The 17,649-nt window shown below is 39.5% G+C and overlaps 1 protein-coding gene across 3 annotated transcripts in view; it reads left to right on the top strand.

The window, feature by feature from the left end:
- Nucleotides 1–17,649, top strand: part of MYO18B (myosin XVIIIB) — a 560,248-nt gene that overhangs the window by 281,214 nt on the left and 261,385 nt on the right. For all 3 annotated transcript variants that reach the window (XM_063454642.1, XM_063454641.1, XM_063454640.1), the window contains exons 24-26: nucleotides 1,866–1,994; nucleotides 3,353–3,496; nucleotides 3,622–3,711. In XM_063454642.1, the coding sequence (XP_063310712.1) occupies nucleotides 1,866–1,994; nucleotides 3,353–3,496; nucleotides 3,622–3,711 (363 nt within the window). The remainder of the gene's footprint in view (nucleotides 1–1,865; nucleotides 1,995–3,352; nucleotides 3,497–3,621; nucleotides 3,712–17,649) is intronic.

The following is a 17,649-nucleotide window of genomic DNA, read 5'->3' as shown; positions in this document are numbered from 1 at the left end:
ATTATTCTGCCATGCCTGCTTAATATGAGACTTGGCACCAGCAAGCTGATCACATAGAGGTAGAGCCATTACTATGAACATTGATTTTGAAGCAGCTTTGAAAAACTCATCAGGGCTGTGCAGTTAATGCAGTCATTATTGAAGCAATCAAACCCTTAATGAGGCATAACTTCATCGCCACTAATTCTCCATCTATTGTTGCTGGGTACATTTATGTCAGTGCGAAGTAAGAGGAGACTGAATAAAATAAGATATATTTATCTGTTTAGGATTTTTTAGCAGATGTTAATGCTTTATGAAAATGCTTCGGCAGTCTATTTTAAAAGAGATAAAAAACATTTCCAGGTTATTCTTTGATTTTAAAACTATTTATCTGACAAATAGCACTCAGTAAATTATTCTAAAAAAAGAAAGAATCATTTTTTTAGCTGGGGTTGCTTTGGAACATACAAGTGACAGAATGGGAACAATGTGTGACGTTAGACAAGGGTGGAGACAAAGTCGCTTCTATCTGGAATGGTTTTCATTAGCTCCAGACAGTGTTCTCCATTAGAATAATAGTTCTAACTTGGTTGTCTGAGTCAATGAGGCGCGAGAGGGTGCAAAACCTACATTTTTGTGGAAAAAAGTGGAAGTTGTGGTTACAGATGAGTTGGACTGTTTCCAGATCAGATATTTTTGCTTACATTTTGCCAATTTTAGTAAATAAATCCAAAAGTGACAATGATAGAACAATATTGGAAATGGATGGAATAATTCCTAAATATGTTGATATAGTTTAAGTGGTCATTGTATACTAACTACTTCATGTGATGATGGGTCGTCACAGGAAGATAGTGTTCGGGAGTCCAACAATACTTTAAATAGATAAAATAGATAAATTTTTTGAAAAAAATATTTCAACTTGGCAGAATTTTGTTAAAGAAAAAAACCTGATCTGGGAAGTAAATCAGATGATCCAAAAGGGTGAGAAAAAGTAACCAAAAGATGCAAAAACAGTAGGAGCAGTAAAAATCTATATTCATTTATTAAATATATAACTAATATATTCTATATTCATTAAATATATAATATTTAAATATAGATTATTTTATCGCTCCTCCTTTTTTTCCCTCTTCCTTATTTTGGTCAGTTCTCACTTGATCTATGAATACAATCATCATTCAATGACTATATCCTAGCTGTCAATCATCTTTTTTCCCCATCAGTCAGCTCTTTTTAAGCACCATGGGCAGAACAAACATGCTCGACCATTGCGCATTTCATTTGGTTCACCACTCGGCTACATTTTGACTCAGCGTTTTGGAATTCTACCATTCACTTGATCAGCCAAACCCCCTTGATCTAGAACATGCAGTGTAGCACTTGTTTATTTCAATAATTCACAGTTTGTTGCTTAGAGAGCTAGCAATTATTTGATTCTGGTTGGTTGCTTAAAAAAAAAAAAGCTGTTAAAAGTAAACAGCGGAAACAGTGGAAATGTTCAGAAATTTATTTTTGGTCCTATTTGTTCTAGTTCACTTTGTCCAGCAATATCACCCTGTGGAACAGCAAGAGTGTGATTCTATAAAAAAAGTGGGCAGCCCTTCCAATAAATGTGGGCAGTAAAACTCTTTTTTTTTGCATGGATCTGCATTCAACACCTATTACTGAGAGCAGTTTTACTTGAAGCCTAATAATTGAGTCTGAAGGAATGATATATACATTCATTGCAGGTTCAATTATATGATCCTTTTGACAGACTGGTCACATGTATCTCATGGACTGCCCTAATTCTATAAAATGTGGCAGGGATTACTGACTTGGCTTTATCTTTAACTTTTCCCAAGCTTTTATATTTGTATAATATGTGTCTTTCACTTTAGGTTTTCATGAAGGCTGGTGTACTATCCAGATTAGAGAAACAGCGTGAGAAGATGATTTCCCAAAGTATGAATCTTTTTCAAGCATCTTGTAGGGGTTTTCTTTGTCGGCAAAAGTTCAAGAAGTTAAAGGCAAGGAATTCCATTTTACAATCAAGAATCAATATTATTTTTGTATACTTCATATATATATTTCTGTATCCAATTTTTAATGGGGGATATTGACTGATCCCATCCATAAGGGAAGTCAAGATCCAAAATGCTTCTAACATGTAACGGAAGTCCAGGCACTCAGAATATAAAAAAAAAGTAAACTTTAATTAGTACACTAAAGCAATTGTGACAACGTTTTTAAGTGGCCTTTGTCAAACCAAAAAACTTACATTGGTTTACATTGCAGGGTTCAAATTAGCTAAAAAAACAAAAGTACAAAAATGACCAAATATTTGTGCACTGAGCAAATTCAAAACAGCAAACCTCTCCCCGGAGTTGATTATGCTTGTACTTAGCATCACTAAACATAAAAAAACTATTTCTCATATCACTTAATGCAAATAATGGGTACATAAACACAACATAAGCAGAAATCAATAAGACAATAAATACAGTCTGTATATCCTGAATGTTTTAAATAAATCTTTGCACATCAATGTTCATTTAAAACTCAAGAAGTTAATGACAAATGTCACTTAATAATAGGTAACTGCAAAGCCCCCCCCCCCCCCACCAAAAAAAAAAAAAAACAGAACCTTTTTGTTTGCCATTAATTTTGGGATCTCTGCCTATTGAATTCAAGATGACATTTTTAAGGACAACAACAATTGGATTGCGATCATGTTGATCATGCCACCTATGTAATACCAGTGAAGGTTCAGAAAACTATCTGTAAATACTGACACATTGATTGTGATCAAGGCTATTGAAAGCAACCATCATGAAATATGTCCTTAAAAGAAACCTCAAAGCATCATAACCAGTAACGCACTCTGTAGTAGTTATGGTGCCAGAAGTTTTGTGTAGCCTCCCCAATATTCGCAGCCTAGCCACTCTAGGATGACTTGACATCTTACTTGGGATCCACCATGCATTGCTCTCTGCCTCCAGTATTTCAGACAGAGAGTTGGAAGCTCTGTCTATGAGCTAAGCCTGGCAGTGTTATTGGCTGAGAGTTATCAACTGGCAATAGCTTCTGTTTCTGTGGCTGATGTAGGGTGCGGCACCTGGTAGGTAAAAAGTAAAAGTGTTCTAAAACGGTTTGCTCATAGAGTACCTGGGGGCGCCAGAACACTCCTGGTTCCAAAACTATTACAGCATGCTATGATGTACATGATGTTTGGATTTGTGCTGTTTAGGAAATTACATGATTAAGTAAGAACCTGGCATTGATGACAGACCCTTGATTAGTTGTGGAGGTGAAGAGCTTTCCTTTAATAATTCTGACAGATGTATGTCTTTAATATTTTTATAATGATATTCATCTTTCCATTTAGATTCAACTGATTGCCTTGAAATGTATCCAGAAGAATATAAGGAAGTTTTACTGCATCAGAGACTGGCTATGGTGGCAAGTTATGTGTTATATACGGCCAAGGTTAACTGTCAATGTGGATGAGGAGAAATTCCGAGCAAAAGAGGTAAACAACACATGCACAACTAAAATGGAATTTGATTGCCTGTACAGGCTCAGTTTATTCTGTTTAATATATAATACAAGAACAAACCGTACGGTATCACTTACAGATTCAAATCTTTTCTTTAGGATGAAATTATTGCATTAACAATGAAGCTAAGAACATCTGAGAAGTCAAGAAATGAATTGCGGGAGAATGTTGATCTCTTGGAAAGCAAAGTTAGTTCCTTTAGGGTTTGTTTTTTTACTGAGCTTCTAATACTGTGGTTTGTATACTTTCTGGGGTACATCTGACTAGCTTAGGTCTGTCATGGCATAAGGTAATGTTGTATAGAGGGAGGCAACTCTTGCAAGGAAAAAAAATAAATAAATAAAAATAAATAAAGAAATAAATAATAATTAAAAATAATATATATATATATATATATATATATATATATATATATATATATATATATAGGAAATTAATGTTTTGTTAATGTAATGGACCCATAAAAAGGACCCAGAATTTAAATAGAACAAATAAAAAAATGACAAAGGCACCTTGTCACATATATTGCAGTAGATTATATTAGCAACATACACTTATAATGTCTCTCTCATGCTTTTATTTAGTGTACTCAATTTTAACCCTTAAATGGACTATATACATCATTAAAACTCCAGCAACTATGAAGCTCCAGAATTACTGCACTTTGGCCAGTGCTGTTTAATATGTGCCAGTAGAAAGTGCATAAAGCAATGATTCAATTAACACTGAAGTGTTATCGCTGTAATCAATGTATTAAATAATAAAACTACAGCTACTAAAAGGGAGGAAATAAATGCTGTGCTGGTCAGTGTTATGAGATAGTTTTTTTCAGTATTTAAGATGGAACACTGTGTCAAATCCCCCTGTTTTTGCATGACTGTTATGTGAGGTCCATGCTATGGAATTGTGTATGAAAACATTCTCAATAATATTATGGAGCATTTATATACTGCAGGAATGAAAACAGACATCACAAAATAATTGCTTTAATTCATTTATTTCAGTCCTGTAGCGTATAAATGCTGCATACTGTCTACAGTGACCTTCATAGTGTCCAAATAAGTATGTATATGCACTGCACTCAGACGATATGTAAGAAAATACCCAGGAATCCTTGCTTTGATGGTTTATTAGCTAAATAAACACATGGCGATACAAAAAGAACAAATATGTGCAAAAGGACAAAAAATAAAATAAAATAAAAATAGTCATACACATATATCCCTACACCACTGACTTTTGAAAGAAGCTGAGTTGAAAACAAAGTTGTTTCAATGCAGCTACTTGAAAGCTGACCAATACTAACACATTTCATTAATTGCTAAGCATGGAAAAGTATTTATCCAGTTGAAGGAAAACTGTTACCATTTTTCATTATTATTTAGAATAAAAGATTACATGTATCCTCTGTGCATTATATAATATAGTTAAATATATACCTATTTGTAGTGAATCTCCTGAATTATCCTTGGCCTTTGGGAGAGATCAGAGGCGTAATTAGAAACCAGTGGGCCATCGTGGAAAAAATGTCTCATCCACCCCAGTCCCTACTGCAGTTTATGTGTTAACAATTAAGTTATCAAAATGTATTTCATTATGGCTTCAAGTTCATTATTGTTGTTTTCCATTTTATTCTAGCTTTATAAAATACATTATCCCTGCAAGATGTTAATTGAGGATTCATGTGGTATTAATAGATTACGTTAAACAAACCAATGTCAGTTTAATGACCATCATTTTCTTCAAGCTATTCAGTTCTTCCATTCCAGTGAAATAATCTTTTTCAAAAAAAGGAATATTGTATTAAAGCGGCACTGTCATGCCAAACTTACCTTTCTTTAATCGATTCCTCTTCTCTTCGTCTGTCGGGGTTTGTCCTTCATTTCTTCCTGTCTGCTCTAGTTTTCTTTAAAACACAAGACAAAGTAGGGACTACTTGTCTGATGGAGGTTTCCTACGCCTGACCATGTCTGACCAGCAGAGGAGCAAAGTGTGCTTCATTTCCGGTGGTCAGAGCAATTTTCCCATAATTCTCACCTTTCCTCCATGTTCCCGCAAAGCCTTCTTTCACTTTTCCCGAACGTCCTGTAATTTAGAAAGAACGCTGGCAAAGCTACCGAATTGCATCCTAACAGAATATGAACAGTTTCTCCATTTGTGTTAGGACGCAATTTTGGACTTTGTTCAGATCGGAATTTCATTAGAATGAATGAAACTCCGATTCTATTTGTGCCGCCGCTGCATCTTGCAGCAGATAACTCCCTAATTCCTACGCTATCAGGGAGCTATCTACCTAAATTGATCTTTCAGCTAATATTAAGTAAAGATTATTTAGTACTAGTACATTTTGCCCCTACTTGCTATACTGCAAGTAGGGGCATGTGTATTAAACAGTGAGCGGCCTGACCAAGGAGCAGATCATGCACAAATGGGATGTAGGGGACCACATGGTATCTAATGGGATTTTTTAGATTAGGAACATAAATTGCAAGATTGGACATAAGTTTCAACATCCTTCCTGAGGAACGGCCACCAATGTCTGGAAATCAGTTTGATGGATTTAGATACGACCAGCCACCAATTTGTTATCATGATAATCATGGAACTTACTTCTCTTAGAGAAGGGGTACATTGTATTTTCCAAGAGGCATATTCCCGGGAGCCTTATTCTGAGCTCTTTGGATGTTCTCTAGTAGAGGAGACATAAGTTTAGTTCGATTGAAGGGGATAATAATTTCTGGGTTTATGATGGGTTCATTTCCTTTCTCCTCCTTATCAAGTGTTTTAAACTGCCTAGACAAGGAATATGCCTTAGTGCTGCGATGTCCAGGATGTTATAATATCTAGACATTAAATCAGGAAAGGAAGATGAACCAATGTGCTTATGTGGAAGATAGCCTCTTGATATCACTTTTGTAGGATAGATTTCTATGGTCTGTAAGTATCATGAAAGGAACAGCGGATCCTTCTAATAAGTAATGGCATTCTTTAAGAGCTAACTCTATAGCCAAAAGTTCCCTGTTACCATTATCATAGTTCCTTTCTGCTGTGCTCAACTTATGTGAAAAGAAACCACAAGGCGTCTGGGAACACTCTCTGAGAAACAGCAACACCAACACTGAAATTCTATTTCTACAATAAAAGGCTTAGAAAGATCTGGTTGTACCAAAAAAGATGCAGTTGCAAGATCATTCTTTAAAAGAGCAAAATAAGTCTTAGCTTTCATAGGCAAGTCAAGGAGATTTGCTCCTTTTCTTGTCATGGCTGTTATAGTAATTATCTGAGAAAAGTTTTTGATAAATCACCTATAATAGTTTACAAAGCCAATTAATGTTTATATGGCTTTAAATCTATGTAGGGTGGAGCCAATTAATGTTTATATGGCTTTAAATCTATGTAGGGTGGAGCCGTGGACCGTGGTAGTTTCTTCTACCCAGGCTGACAGGAAGCTGTTCGGTGAGTTCGTGATTTCCTGCGCTGCGCTCTGTGCTCCCGTCCTGCCGGTCACCTGGACACTGTGCCCCTTAAGCCTGTGCCCCCTATTTTGCAAAGCGGTCATGCCGGCCTTGCTCATATGATCATGTGGATTCAAAGTATTTATGAATTTTCCTTCTACCTGTTAACTCTGTTGCATTTCATGAAGGTATGCTGAACTCATACTGAAGATCTGATTTAACAGAACATGCCCACAAATTTGAAGATGTTTTTTTTTATTATTATTTTTTTTTTATTGTGAAGCAAACAACAAATAGGACAAAATAACAGAAAAAGTCAATGTGCATAACTATTCACCCCCCCTAAAGTCAATACTTTGTAGAGCCACATTTTGCGGCAATCACAACTACAAGTCACTTTGGATAAGTCTCTATGAGCTTGCCACATCTTGCCACTGGGATTTTATCCCATTCCTCCTTGCAAAACTGCTCCAGCTCCTTCAAGTTGGATGGTTTGCGCTTGTGAACAGCAATCTTTAAGTCTAACCACAGATTTTCTATTGAATTGAGGTCTGGGCTTTGACTAGGCCATTCCAACACATTTACATGTTTTCCCTTAAACCACTCAAGTATTGCTTTAGCAGTGTGTTTTGGGTCATTGTCCTGCTGGAAGGTAAACCTCCGTCCAAGCCTCAAATCACGCACAGAGTGGTACAGGTTTTGCTCAAGAATATCTCTGTATTTAGCACCATCTTTTCCTCAACTCTGACCAGTTTCCCAGTCCTGGTTGCTGAAAAACATCCCAACAGCATGATGCTGCCACCACCATGTTTCACTGTGGGGATCGTGTTCTTTGGGTGATGAGATGTGTTGGGTTTGCACCAGACATAGCATTTTCTTTGATGGCCGAAAATTTAAATTTTTGTCTCATCAAACCAGAGCACCTTCCTCCATACATTTTGGGAGTCTCCCACATGCCTCTTCGCAAAAAACTCAAAATGTGCCATTTTGTTTTTTTGCTTAAAGTATTGGCTTTCTTCTGGCTACTCTGCTACTCTATCGAGTGTACGGCTTATTGTCGTTCTATGTACAGATACTCCAGTCTCTGCTGTGGAACTTTGCAGCTCCTCCAGGGTTACCTTAGGTCTCTGTGCTGCCTCTCTGATTAATACCCTCCTTGCCCGGTCAGTGAGTTCTGGTGGGTGGCCGTCTCTTGGCAGGTTTTCTGTTGTGCCATGTTCTTTCCATTTGGTTATGATAAATTTAATGGTGCTCCTGGGGATCATCAAATATTTGGATATTTTTTTAAAACCTAACTCTGACTTGTACTTCTTAATAACATTGTCCCTTACTTGTTTGGAGAGTTCATTGGTCTTCATGGCAGTGTTTGGTTAGTGGTGCCTCTTCCTTAGGTGTTTCAGCCTCTGGGGCCTTTCAAAAAAAGGTGTGTATATGTAATGACATATCATGTGACACTTAGATTGCACACAATTTTGCAAGTTCTCATTTACATTATTTTACACACCACAGAAAATAGTAAATGCTGCATCAGGACCCCCAGCATCAGATTTTCCCCATAGGAAAGCATTGAAAACTGCTTTGCTATGGGGAGGTCTAATGCGCGCACAGCCATTGCCGCGCATGCGCATTGGGTCTCCCCCGCGGGCTGATGTCGGCGGGGGAGGAGCGTCGGTGGAGCGTTGGGTTCAGGTAAGTGACTGAAGGGGTTTTAACCCCTATAGTGCCAGGAAAACTGCTTTGTTTCTTCAAGTAACCTTGAAAGATCTGAAAGCATATATTTTATGTGTCCACTGATTCCTGTTAGTGTATTTTATTACATATTTTTCACACACAGCACCGCTCACATCTGCCTGATCAAGCTGGAGTCTTGTGTTAACAGCATCAACATCTCAAAGGATCATATCAAGCACTATAAACCAGGAGCTGGACCCTGCCTACTCTGCCTTCATGGGAGCCATTAGCTCCTGTTTAGGAGCTTCTGTTAACTCTCTTGGGCTGTTCTAAAACAGTTTGACTACACATATTGCCAAGGCACTCCTGACACCATAACAACTATAGTGTACTATAGTGCGTGTGTTGCTTGGAGAGCTCTTTTAAACTATATTGATTTTAATCATTGTTGTTTAGGTTGTCTGTTACAGTATTGTCTTCTACTAAGAAAATGTAAATACAGAAGCAGTAAGATAAGATAAGAAAGTAGTAAAACATAAGTCAGTGTCAAAAGGTTAATGAAGTTAAGGATTGTGAATTTACCCATCACTAAACTCTCCATACAGGGAAAATATCTATATCTTACTTTCTAAATTGCTCAGTTATTTGTGTATGTGTTTGTTTTCCATGTCTTTTTCGTTCTTACCATCTGTTCTACTCTATAAGTTCATGAGTTCTATTCCACTGCATGCAATGGTCCCTATTCTTTTATGCTGGTTTATACAGAAAGAACCAATAAAGAAACAATCTAACACAGAAAACTATAGCTGAGAACTAAAAATATGTTGGGTTATATTGTACTATACTTGCAAACTTTTCATTTTCAAGCTGCTATTCAAGCTTATCAAGAGTTAAATCTTCATAGGAGCTCCAATACAGATTGTACTTGCGATCTTCTTGGAAGAAGATAACAGAGCAAATAATGCAATATTGAGTAAAATTGAATGGAACCAAAACAGATAACATCACACTTACAAAGTGGTGTTTGCATATGGAAATCCAACATACGTGAAGTGCTTGTTAATATACAATGTCCTGTGCAGAAGCATGTTTTCATGCATTGAATCAGTTGTGGTATAAAATATATTGCTCAGTCCAAGTCTGGGTTAGTAAAAGAGCTAGCTGATAATGCTAGACATGGATTAAATGGGTAGTGTGTTAAGTCATTATTCTTGGACAAATGCAGCACAGGTTGATTAATAACAGAGTTGGACGAGACACAAAACCCAGTCTGGAAACCTGTCAGGGTTATTCACCAAACACCGGATTTTCCCTGGATGGACACAATTCATGAAAAATGACAGAGTCCGATTGGAATGTCAATTCTTACATTTAGTATAGCCAAACTGGTCAGATTTCAGTCAGACCAATTGGATTTGCAGCAATCACCTAGGTGTCGAGATTTAAATTAATTCGGTGTCGAGATTTAAATTAATGCGTCCGCATCCAAACAGATACATAATACAGGAGTTTGAAGATTCACTGAATGTAATAAAAATTTGGGACTGAACTGCACATTTGCAAATTATTGTTCACTTGCGTTTTGCGAGTGAATTATAATTTCAAGTACCACCTGCTGGCAGCACTAGAAGCTACCTGGCAAATAGTTAAAAAAAAAAAAAAAAAAAGTCTGTGCTGTGTGGGTTAACCAGGTTGTTGATGACAGAGCTTGGGGGTCTTATTGACCCAATTAGGCTTTTTAAAACTATTTATTTATTTGTTAAACACAAACTATTGTTGCTACCAGTGGGAAAATCATCCAGACATTGCATAGATATTGCCCCATACACAGCTAGATGGTTTTACCCCATTTAGTTTGGGGCCATTCAAACTTTACTGAAAGGTACTCAGGTGTTCGATACCAGGAGGAGGAAATGAGTTGGTAGTTGGTTTCATGGCAGATCAAGGGATATCCCCGGCCAGCCCCTTTAGGACTGGTGCTACCTGAGCTCTGGCCCATTGAGAGCGCTCTGTGGCCCTTTCTCAATGAGGCGATGAAAGATCTCCCTCACCAGCCTGCACACACATTCTCCAGGACAACGCAAACCCAGTGCACATGGTCTACACCTGCCAGGGGTGTATACCAGACACTTCAGCCACTGGACAACCAGGGAAAATGATTGATCCCCCTTCCCCCAAGGCTTCAAGGTAATGAAGAGGGAGGGAGTAACAGTACAGTTTTGTTTTTAAATAAAACTAATGTAATTTTTTTTTAAATTATGTTTTTTTTATGTCCCCCTAAGCCAGCATCCCCTGTCTCCCTCAGCAGCCCCTATCCCCCCCTTACCAAGCATCCCCTCTCACCCAGTAGTTCAAATTACCCTCTCAACCAGCAGCCCCTTCTCCCCCTCACCAAGTAGCTCAAATTCCCCTCTCACCCAGCAGCTCCATGTCCCCTCTCACCCAGCGGCCCCATGTCCCGACTCACTTACTTACTTCAGTCGTGGGGAAAGTAATGGCAGTCGTGGGGAAAGTAATGGCAACCATGTTAAAGGATAGGATTGTTGAACACCTAAAATCACATGGATTTCAAGTTTAGAAACAGCATGGGCTTACTTCAGGGAGATCGTGCCAAATTAAACTTATTGATTTTTTTGATTGGGTAAATAAATAATAGATTAGGGTGGTGCAGTAGACATTGCTTACCTAGATTTCAGTAAGGCTTTTGATACTGTTGCACATAGAAGGCTTATCAATAAACTGCAATCTTTAAGTTTGGATTCCAATATTGTTGAATGGGTAAGGAAGTGGCTGACAGACAACAGAGGGTTGTAGTCAATAGAGTATATTTGAAGCATGGGCTTGTCACCAGTGGGGTACCTCAGGGATCTGTACTTGGACCCATTCTCTTCAATATTTTTATTAGTGATATTGCAGAAGAACTTGTTGGTAAGGTATTTATTTTTGCTGATGATACTAAGATATGTAACAGGGTCGATGTTCCAGGAGGGATAAGCCAAATGGCAAATTATTTAGGTAAACTTGAAAAATGATCAGAGTTGTGGCAACTGACATTTAATGTGGATAAGTGCAAGATAATGCATCTTGGACGTAAAAACCCAAGAGCAGAGTACAGAATATTTGATAGAGTCCTAACCTCAACATCTGAGGAAAGGGATTTAGGGGTGATTATTTCTGATGACTTAAAGGTAGGCAGACAATGTAATAGAGCAGCAAAAAATGCTAGCAGAATGCTTGGTTGTATAGGGAGAGATATTAGCAGTAGAAAGAGGGAAGTGCTCATGCCATTGTACAGAACACTGATGAGACCTCACTTGGAGTATTGTATGCAGTACTGGAAACCGTATCTCCAGAAGGATATTGATACTTTAGAGAGAGTTCAGAGAAGGGCTACTAAACTGGTTCATGGATTACAGGATAAAACTTACAAGGAAAGGTTAAAGGAACTTAACATGTATAGCTTGGAGGAAATAAGAGACAGGGGGGATATGATAGAAACATTTAAATACATAAAGGGAATCAACACAGTAAAGGAGGAGACTATATTTAAAAGAAGAAAAACTACCAGAACAAGAGGACATAGTCTTAAATTAGAGGGGCAAAGGTATAAAAATAATATCAGGAAGTATTACTTTACAGAGAGGGTAGTGGATGCATGGAATAGCATTTCAGCTGAAGTGGTAGAGGTTAATACAGTAAAGGAGTTATAACTATAAGATAAGGCCAGAGACTAATGAAAGTATTTAGAAAATTGGGCAGACTGGATGGGCCGAATGGTTCTTATCTGCTGTCACATTCTATGTTTCTGTGTAATCAAAATGATTCAACCCCATTGAAAATCAGGTTTATTGTCAAAATTTACAGACTTTCAGCTGTTTGCAGTGAACAAATCAAACAAAAGCAATTGATATAGCTCAACAAAACGAATGCTTCAAGTGGTTTCCCCAAATTCAACTGAAAATGGAACTTATAATGACTTCTCCAGTGTCAACATTATTCAACCCCTTCATGGCAAACATCTTTAATACTTAGTAGAGCTCTCTTTTGCTGTTATGACCTGCTGCAAATGAAATACATGTCCAGACTCCAGCTTCTGGCAGCGTTCCGGAGGAATCTCTTGTTGTCAAAAAGATTGTGAAAATATAAAATGAAACTAAATATAAGTGCATTGTACCCTTCACGAAGATTATGCATTTTATAATATTGAGTATATAAAAACAGCCTACACAAATCCAATTGTAATATTGCGGAAAATGTCAAAATACAGATTAATAGACATATTTAAGTATAATTTAAAGTAATTTTAATTACCTCCAACTTGGGTAGTCATAAGAAGATGATATATAATTTAGTCTGCAAATCAAATATATATAACAGTGACATAGATGACGTATTTGTATTTTCTTTTTTTAATTTATCCTGGTGGCGGTTTACAAATTTTTTACAGACTTTTTATTTCTTGACATGAAGGGATATTTAGCTTGTTTATATTGGACCTTGCTTTATAACTTTTGCCCTTTAAGTGGTAAGGTGTCAAATAGGATGCAAAATAATATATTAAAGTAAGGATAGTAATTCGCATTTGTTTTCGGAATTAGGGATATACATTTTAAGTAGTAGCTAGAAAATTCAAGTTTGGCATTTTAGAGAAGTGTTTGGATTAGACATTAGAACAGTAAACTAGTGTTAGAATCAGACTTTACGTGTTAGCTAGAGTGGTAAAATAAATTTAGAGGCTAGCAAAAAGAGTTAAATGAACACAAACATATATGCCATTAAGGTGGCTTGCCCCCACTTAGCCCCCTTAAAAGCAATTAAATCTTACCTTATTTCCAGCGCTGCAGGGCGGGTTCACGACACAGGACCCGCCCCCTTGGTGACATCAGCAGAATTGCGTGGGGAAAGCATTGAATTGGCTACAATCGGCAAGCAGTCGGGGACAAACACTGTTTTGGCCAATCAGCACCTCAACATAGAGATGCATTTAATCAATGCATCTATATAAGGAAAATTCACATTCCCATGCATTGCGTGGAGACGCTGAACAGCAGTGCTGCCTACTGTGCAGCACTGCCGCAGGAAGCCCCTCCATTGGCCATCTGAGGAGTGGCCACTTGGAGGTGTCCCTAGGGGCAATGTAAATACTGCCTTTTCTATGAAAAGGCAGTGTTTACATTAAAATGCCCGAAGGTAATGACTATACTCATCAGAACAACTACAATAAGCTATTTGTTCTGGTGACTATAGTGTCCCTTTAAAGAAAGATGCTACAAATTGGGTTAATACTTAGACATACCAGGGGTTAGGATTATGTGTAACTCTAATATAATAACCCCACAATAATTTCCCTAAATTATATCTATAAAGTAGCTTTATGCCTGGTACTGATGTTAAAGCACAGTGGACTATTTTCTTCTTTGAAAGTACTATATTCTTCTATATTGTGTATACCAAACATGTTTAATGTTCATCATAATGGCTTGAATGCTAAATGATCCTGCAAGGTTGCCTATCTCTCCATTTTATATATTGCCTGAAGACAAATGCATTGAAAAACAATCACCAGCCTTTGCATGGTCTGCTTAAAGATATTTGAAGCTTAAAGAGATTTTATGATGTTTCACTGCTGATTGTATTCTTCCACAGTAAACCAGATATGTTTAAGGAAAATAGGTATTTGATATAATAGCAATTAATTTAAGTAATGGCACAAAAATAAAAAGCAATCTGGCCATCTCTGTCTATGGGAAAAGCTGTGATTGTTAGAAGTTTTCCGATTTCTAAAAAGGAAATTGCATGAGCATGCCAATGTGATATTAGATTTGTGGTTTAAGTGAGTGGTTTAGCACTAAAACTATAATTACAGTATTACTTTACTATATTAATGCTACCATTGTTACATATAGTTTACTATTATATTTTGCACTTGCAGTTACATGTAGTTATTAATCTGGCTGATAGAATTTTGGTTGGCAAATATTTAATTGTTTACATCAAGTGGCTAGTCAGCTCAGCTCCTCCTCTTACTCATAGCTGTAAATTCCTTTAAATAACTGTTTATCTGTCTTCCTTAGGCCCAAATCTACATCCATCCCTACAACAAGGATCTTTAATTTTACTTGGATATACCTACTCTGGTTCCTTCTAACTATATAGCATGCTCTTCCAGCTGTATGGAGCCACAGTCAATCACCTCCTCATTCCCTTCACATGTTATCAGCTGCTGCAGCTATATTATTAAAGGGAAACTCCAGTGCCAGGAAAACGATCTGTTTTCCTGGCACTGGAGGGTCCCTCTCCCTCCCACCCCCCAATCCCCAGTTACTGAAGGGGTGAAAACCCCTTCAGTCACTTACCTGAGGCAGTGGCGATGTCCCTCGCCGCTGTCTCCTCCTCCGCGATGCTCCTCTTCTGTATTGCGTCGGCCGGTGGGTGAGACTGATCCCGCCCACCGGCCGAGGAGACCTAATGCGCATGCGCGGCAATGCCGCGCATGCGCATTAGCGCTCCCCATAGGAAAGCATTGAAAAAGAATTTCAATGCTTTCCTATGGGGAAATGAGCGACGCTGGAGGTCCTCACACAGCGTGAGGACGTCCAGCGACGCTCTAGCACAGGTTTCCTGTGCTATAGAGCAGGAAGTGACCTCTAGTGGCTGTCTAGTAGACAGCCACTAGAGATGGAGTTAACCCTGCAAGGTAATTATTGCAGTTTATAAAAAGGGTTAGGAGTAGTGGGAGTTGGCACCCAGACCACTCCAATGGGCAGAAGTGGTCTGGGTGCCTGGAGTGTCCCTTTAACTCTCTCTGCCATCACATACAAATTCCTCTGCTACCTCTCATCTCCCCATTTTAACCTTTCGATGAGGGATGGGGAACCTTCGGCCCTCCAGATGTTGTGGACTACATCTCCCTTGATGATTTGCCAGAGTTATGGTTGTAAGAGCATTATGGGAGATGTAGTCCAAAACATCTGGACTGCATGTGTACTGCAAGCACATCATTAGATCTCATGCTACACTCATGGCTCTAGGATTCTGAAGAGAGCCCTGAAACAGTGCTTCCTTTATGGTACATCCTCAGTGGGTCGGCCTGGGTAATTAACAGGCAGCCTTGTGTGCATTCATGCCAGACTTTCCTGCCAATTATTTAGGAAAATCCACCCCCATCTGGGCAGGTCTGCCCCTTCTCCCCTCTAATGTTGGGAGGTAAGGTATGCTTAGTTAAATAAGAGAAGAATACATTGATCCTTCACTCCCAATTCTGTGTAAATTCAGGCAAAGCATATCAATGAAATATTTCTTATCATTCTTGTTTTATATGACAATGAAGTACATTTATTAGCTGGGGCTTTGGTCAGTTCTTCTGCCTCTGTGAAAGAAAAAGTAGAAGAGCAGATATGACTCAGAACACAGTAACTGTATTCCAGCTGCCAGGGATACACTGCATGTAACCCATACAACAGCGCAGCTAGGGGAGTGGGCCTTGACAGAGCCAGAAGGTAGGCATAACAGGTAGGGGAAGTTGAGTGACAGCTAGTAAGCTGGGGGTGGAGTTATTATGGGAGTATTTATACCGACCATTTTATGAAGTGGCCATCTTAACTAAACGTAAAATGACCTGTTAGTTGCCTCTCAGGTTTGGGTAGGTTTTTTCTTTCTCTTTCAGATGGATCCTGTTGAAGAATTCCTTGCAGTTGTTCGTGCAGTTGTTCGTGAGCGGATGGCACTCCCTGGGACTTCTGGTGTGCCTGCGGCACTTACGGAGTGCCAACCCGCGCTGAGGACAAGGCCTCCCCAACATCTGAGCCCCAGTTTGGTGCCAGCGTGGTGAAGGAAAAGCCCGTCGCTGGGAGTTATTCCCCTTGTCGGGGGTTCCGGAGCAGGCCATGTGGAGTAGGCCGCGGTCAGCAGTGCAGGATCTGGGTCGGAGGTGTCGGCCGTGGAGACCCCTGGCAAGTGGCCTACGCCAGTTGGCATTTCCGGAGCAGGTTGGAGACTGCACGTTCGTGTCTCCCAGGTTAGGCTTTCGCCTTTTCGGTTGGCAGGAGAGGTCTGGTGCTGAAAACGGCGGTCTCCGGTGCTGCCAGGTCAGTGACCAATGCTGGAGACTCCCCTGCTGCTCTCGGTGAGTCAGGTCCCACGAGCCTAGTATCCTTGGGGAGTTTGGGGCAGGACAAGGGTGCCCAGGGGAACAGAGCGAGATGGGCCATGGGGGGTGCAGGCAGCAGGAAGGAGTCGGCATAAGGAGTCAGGTCAGCTACGGTGGAGGTTGGCTTGGTAAGGAGGTCCGTGTCACTCCCTATTCCGGTGGAGGCTAGGTCAGCGCAGGTGGCCGCTAGTCCAGGCAGCCGGGCATGGATAGGACATGGCAGTTCTTCGGCCAGGGAGGCAGACCAAACAGGCAGGATAGGAGCCCTGTTGGCAGGGATGCAGCCCAAATGAATCTGAGCAGTGCAGTGCGGCCCATGCGGGGTCATGCAAGAGAGCACACGCACGGCTACAAAGCAGCTAGATAGACCAGATGTGAGGAGTCATGCTGTTCAGGAGCATCACTTAATGGTACGGGATAGCGGGTCACTGAGTGTCCCAGGCCAGGCTACGGTTTGGGATCATTCCGGGGACAGGACCAGGCACAGCGTAGGAAGGGGGTCCACAACTGGTCGGCGCAGCAGAGATAGGAGCCTTTCTTTTTTTTTTTTTCTTTTTTTTTATTCTTTTTTTTTGCAGTGCATGTTTAATTGACAAAAACAGTTGTCTGCATCAAATATCGGTATAATACAATATTTTGTAACTACGGTTCTTGTGGTTTTAGGTAGTTTGTCCGCACCATTTTATGTGTGGTGTTATCTGAGAGTAGTCTATCAAGGTCCGTCGGGGTGTAGCTTACGAGAGTTGTATAGTCGTGCGGGTGAATGGTGATCCGAGGGACCTGGCTTGTAGTGCTGGTATGCGGGCTGTAAAGTAGCAGGACATATGGGGTAGTTCCGCACAGTAATGCAT

The sequence above is a fragment of the Pelobates fuscus genome, chromosome 5 (genome assembly GCF_036172605.1).
Source record: "Pelobates fuscus isolate aPelFus1 chromosome 5, aPelFus1.pri, whole genome shotgun sequence".
Classification (NCBI taxonomy): Eukaryota; Metazoa; Chordata; class Amphibia; order Anura; family Pelobatidae; genus Pelobates; species Pelobates fuscus.
The sequence above is the reverse complement of the archived record's forward strand: the minus strand, read 5'-3'. Positions and strand labels throughout refer to the sequence as shown.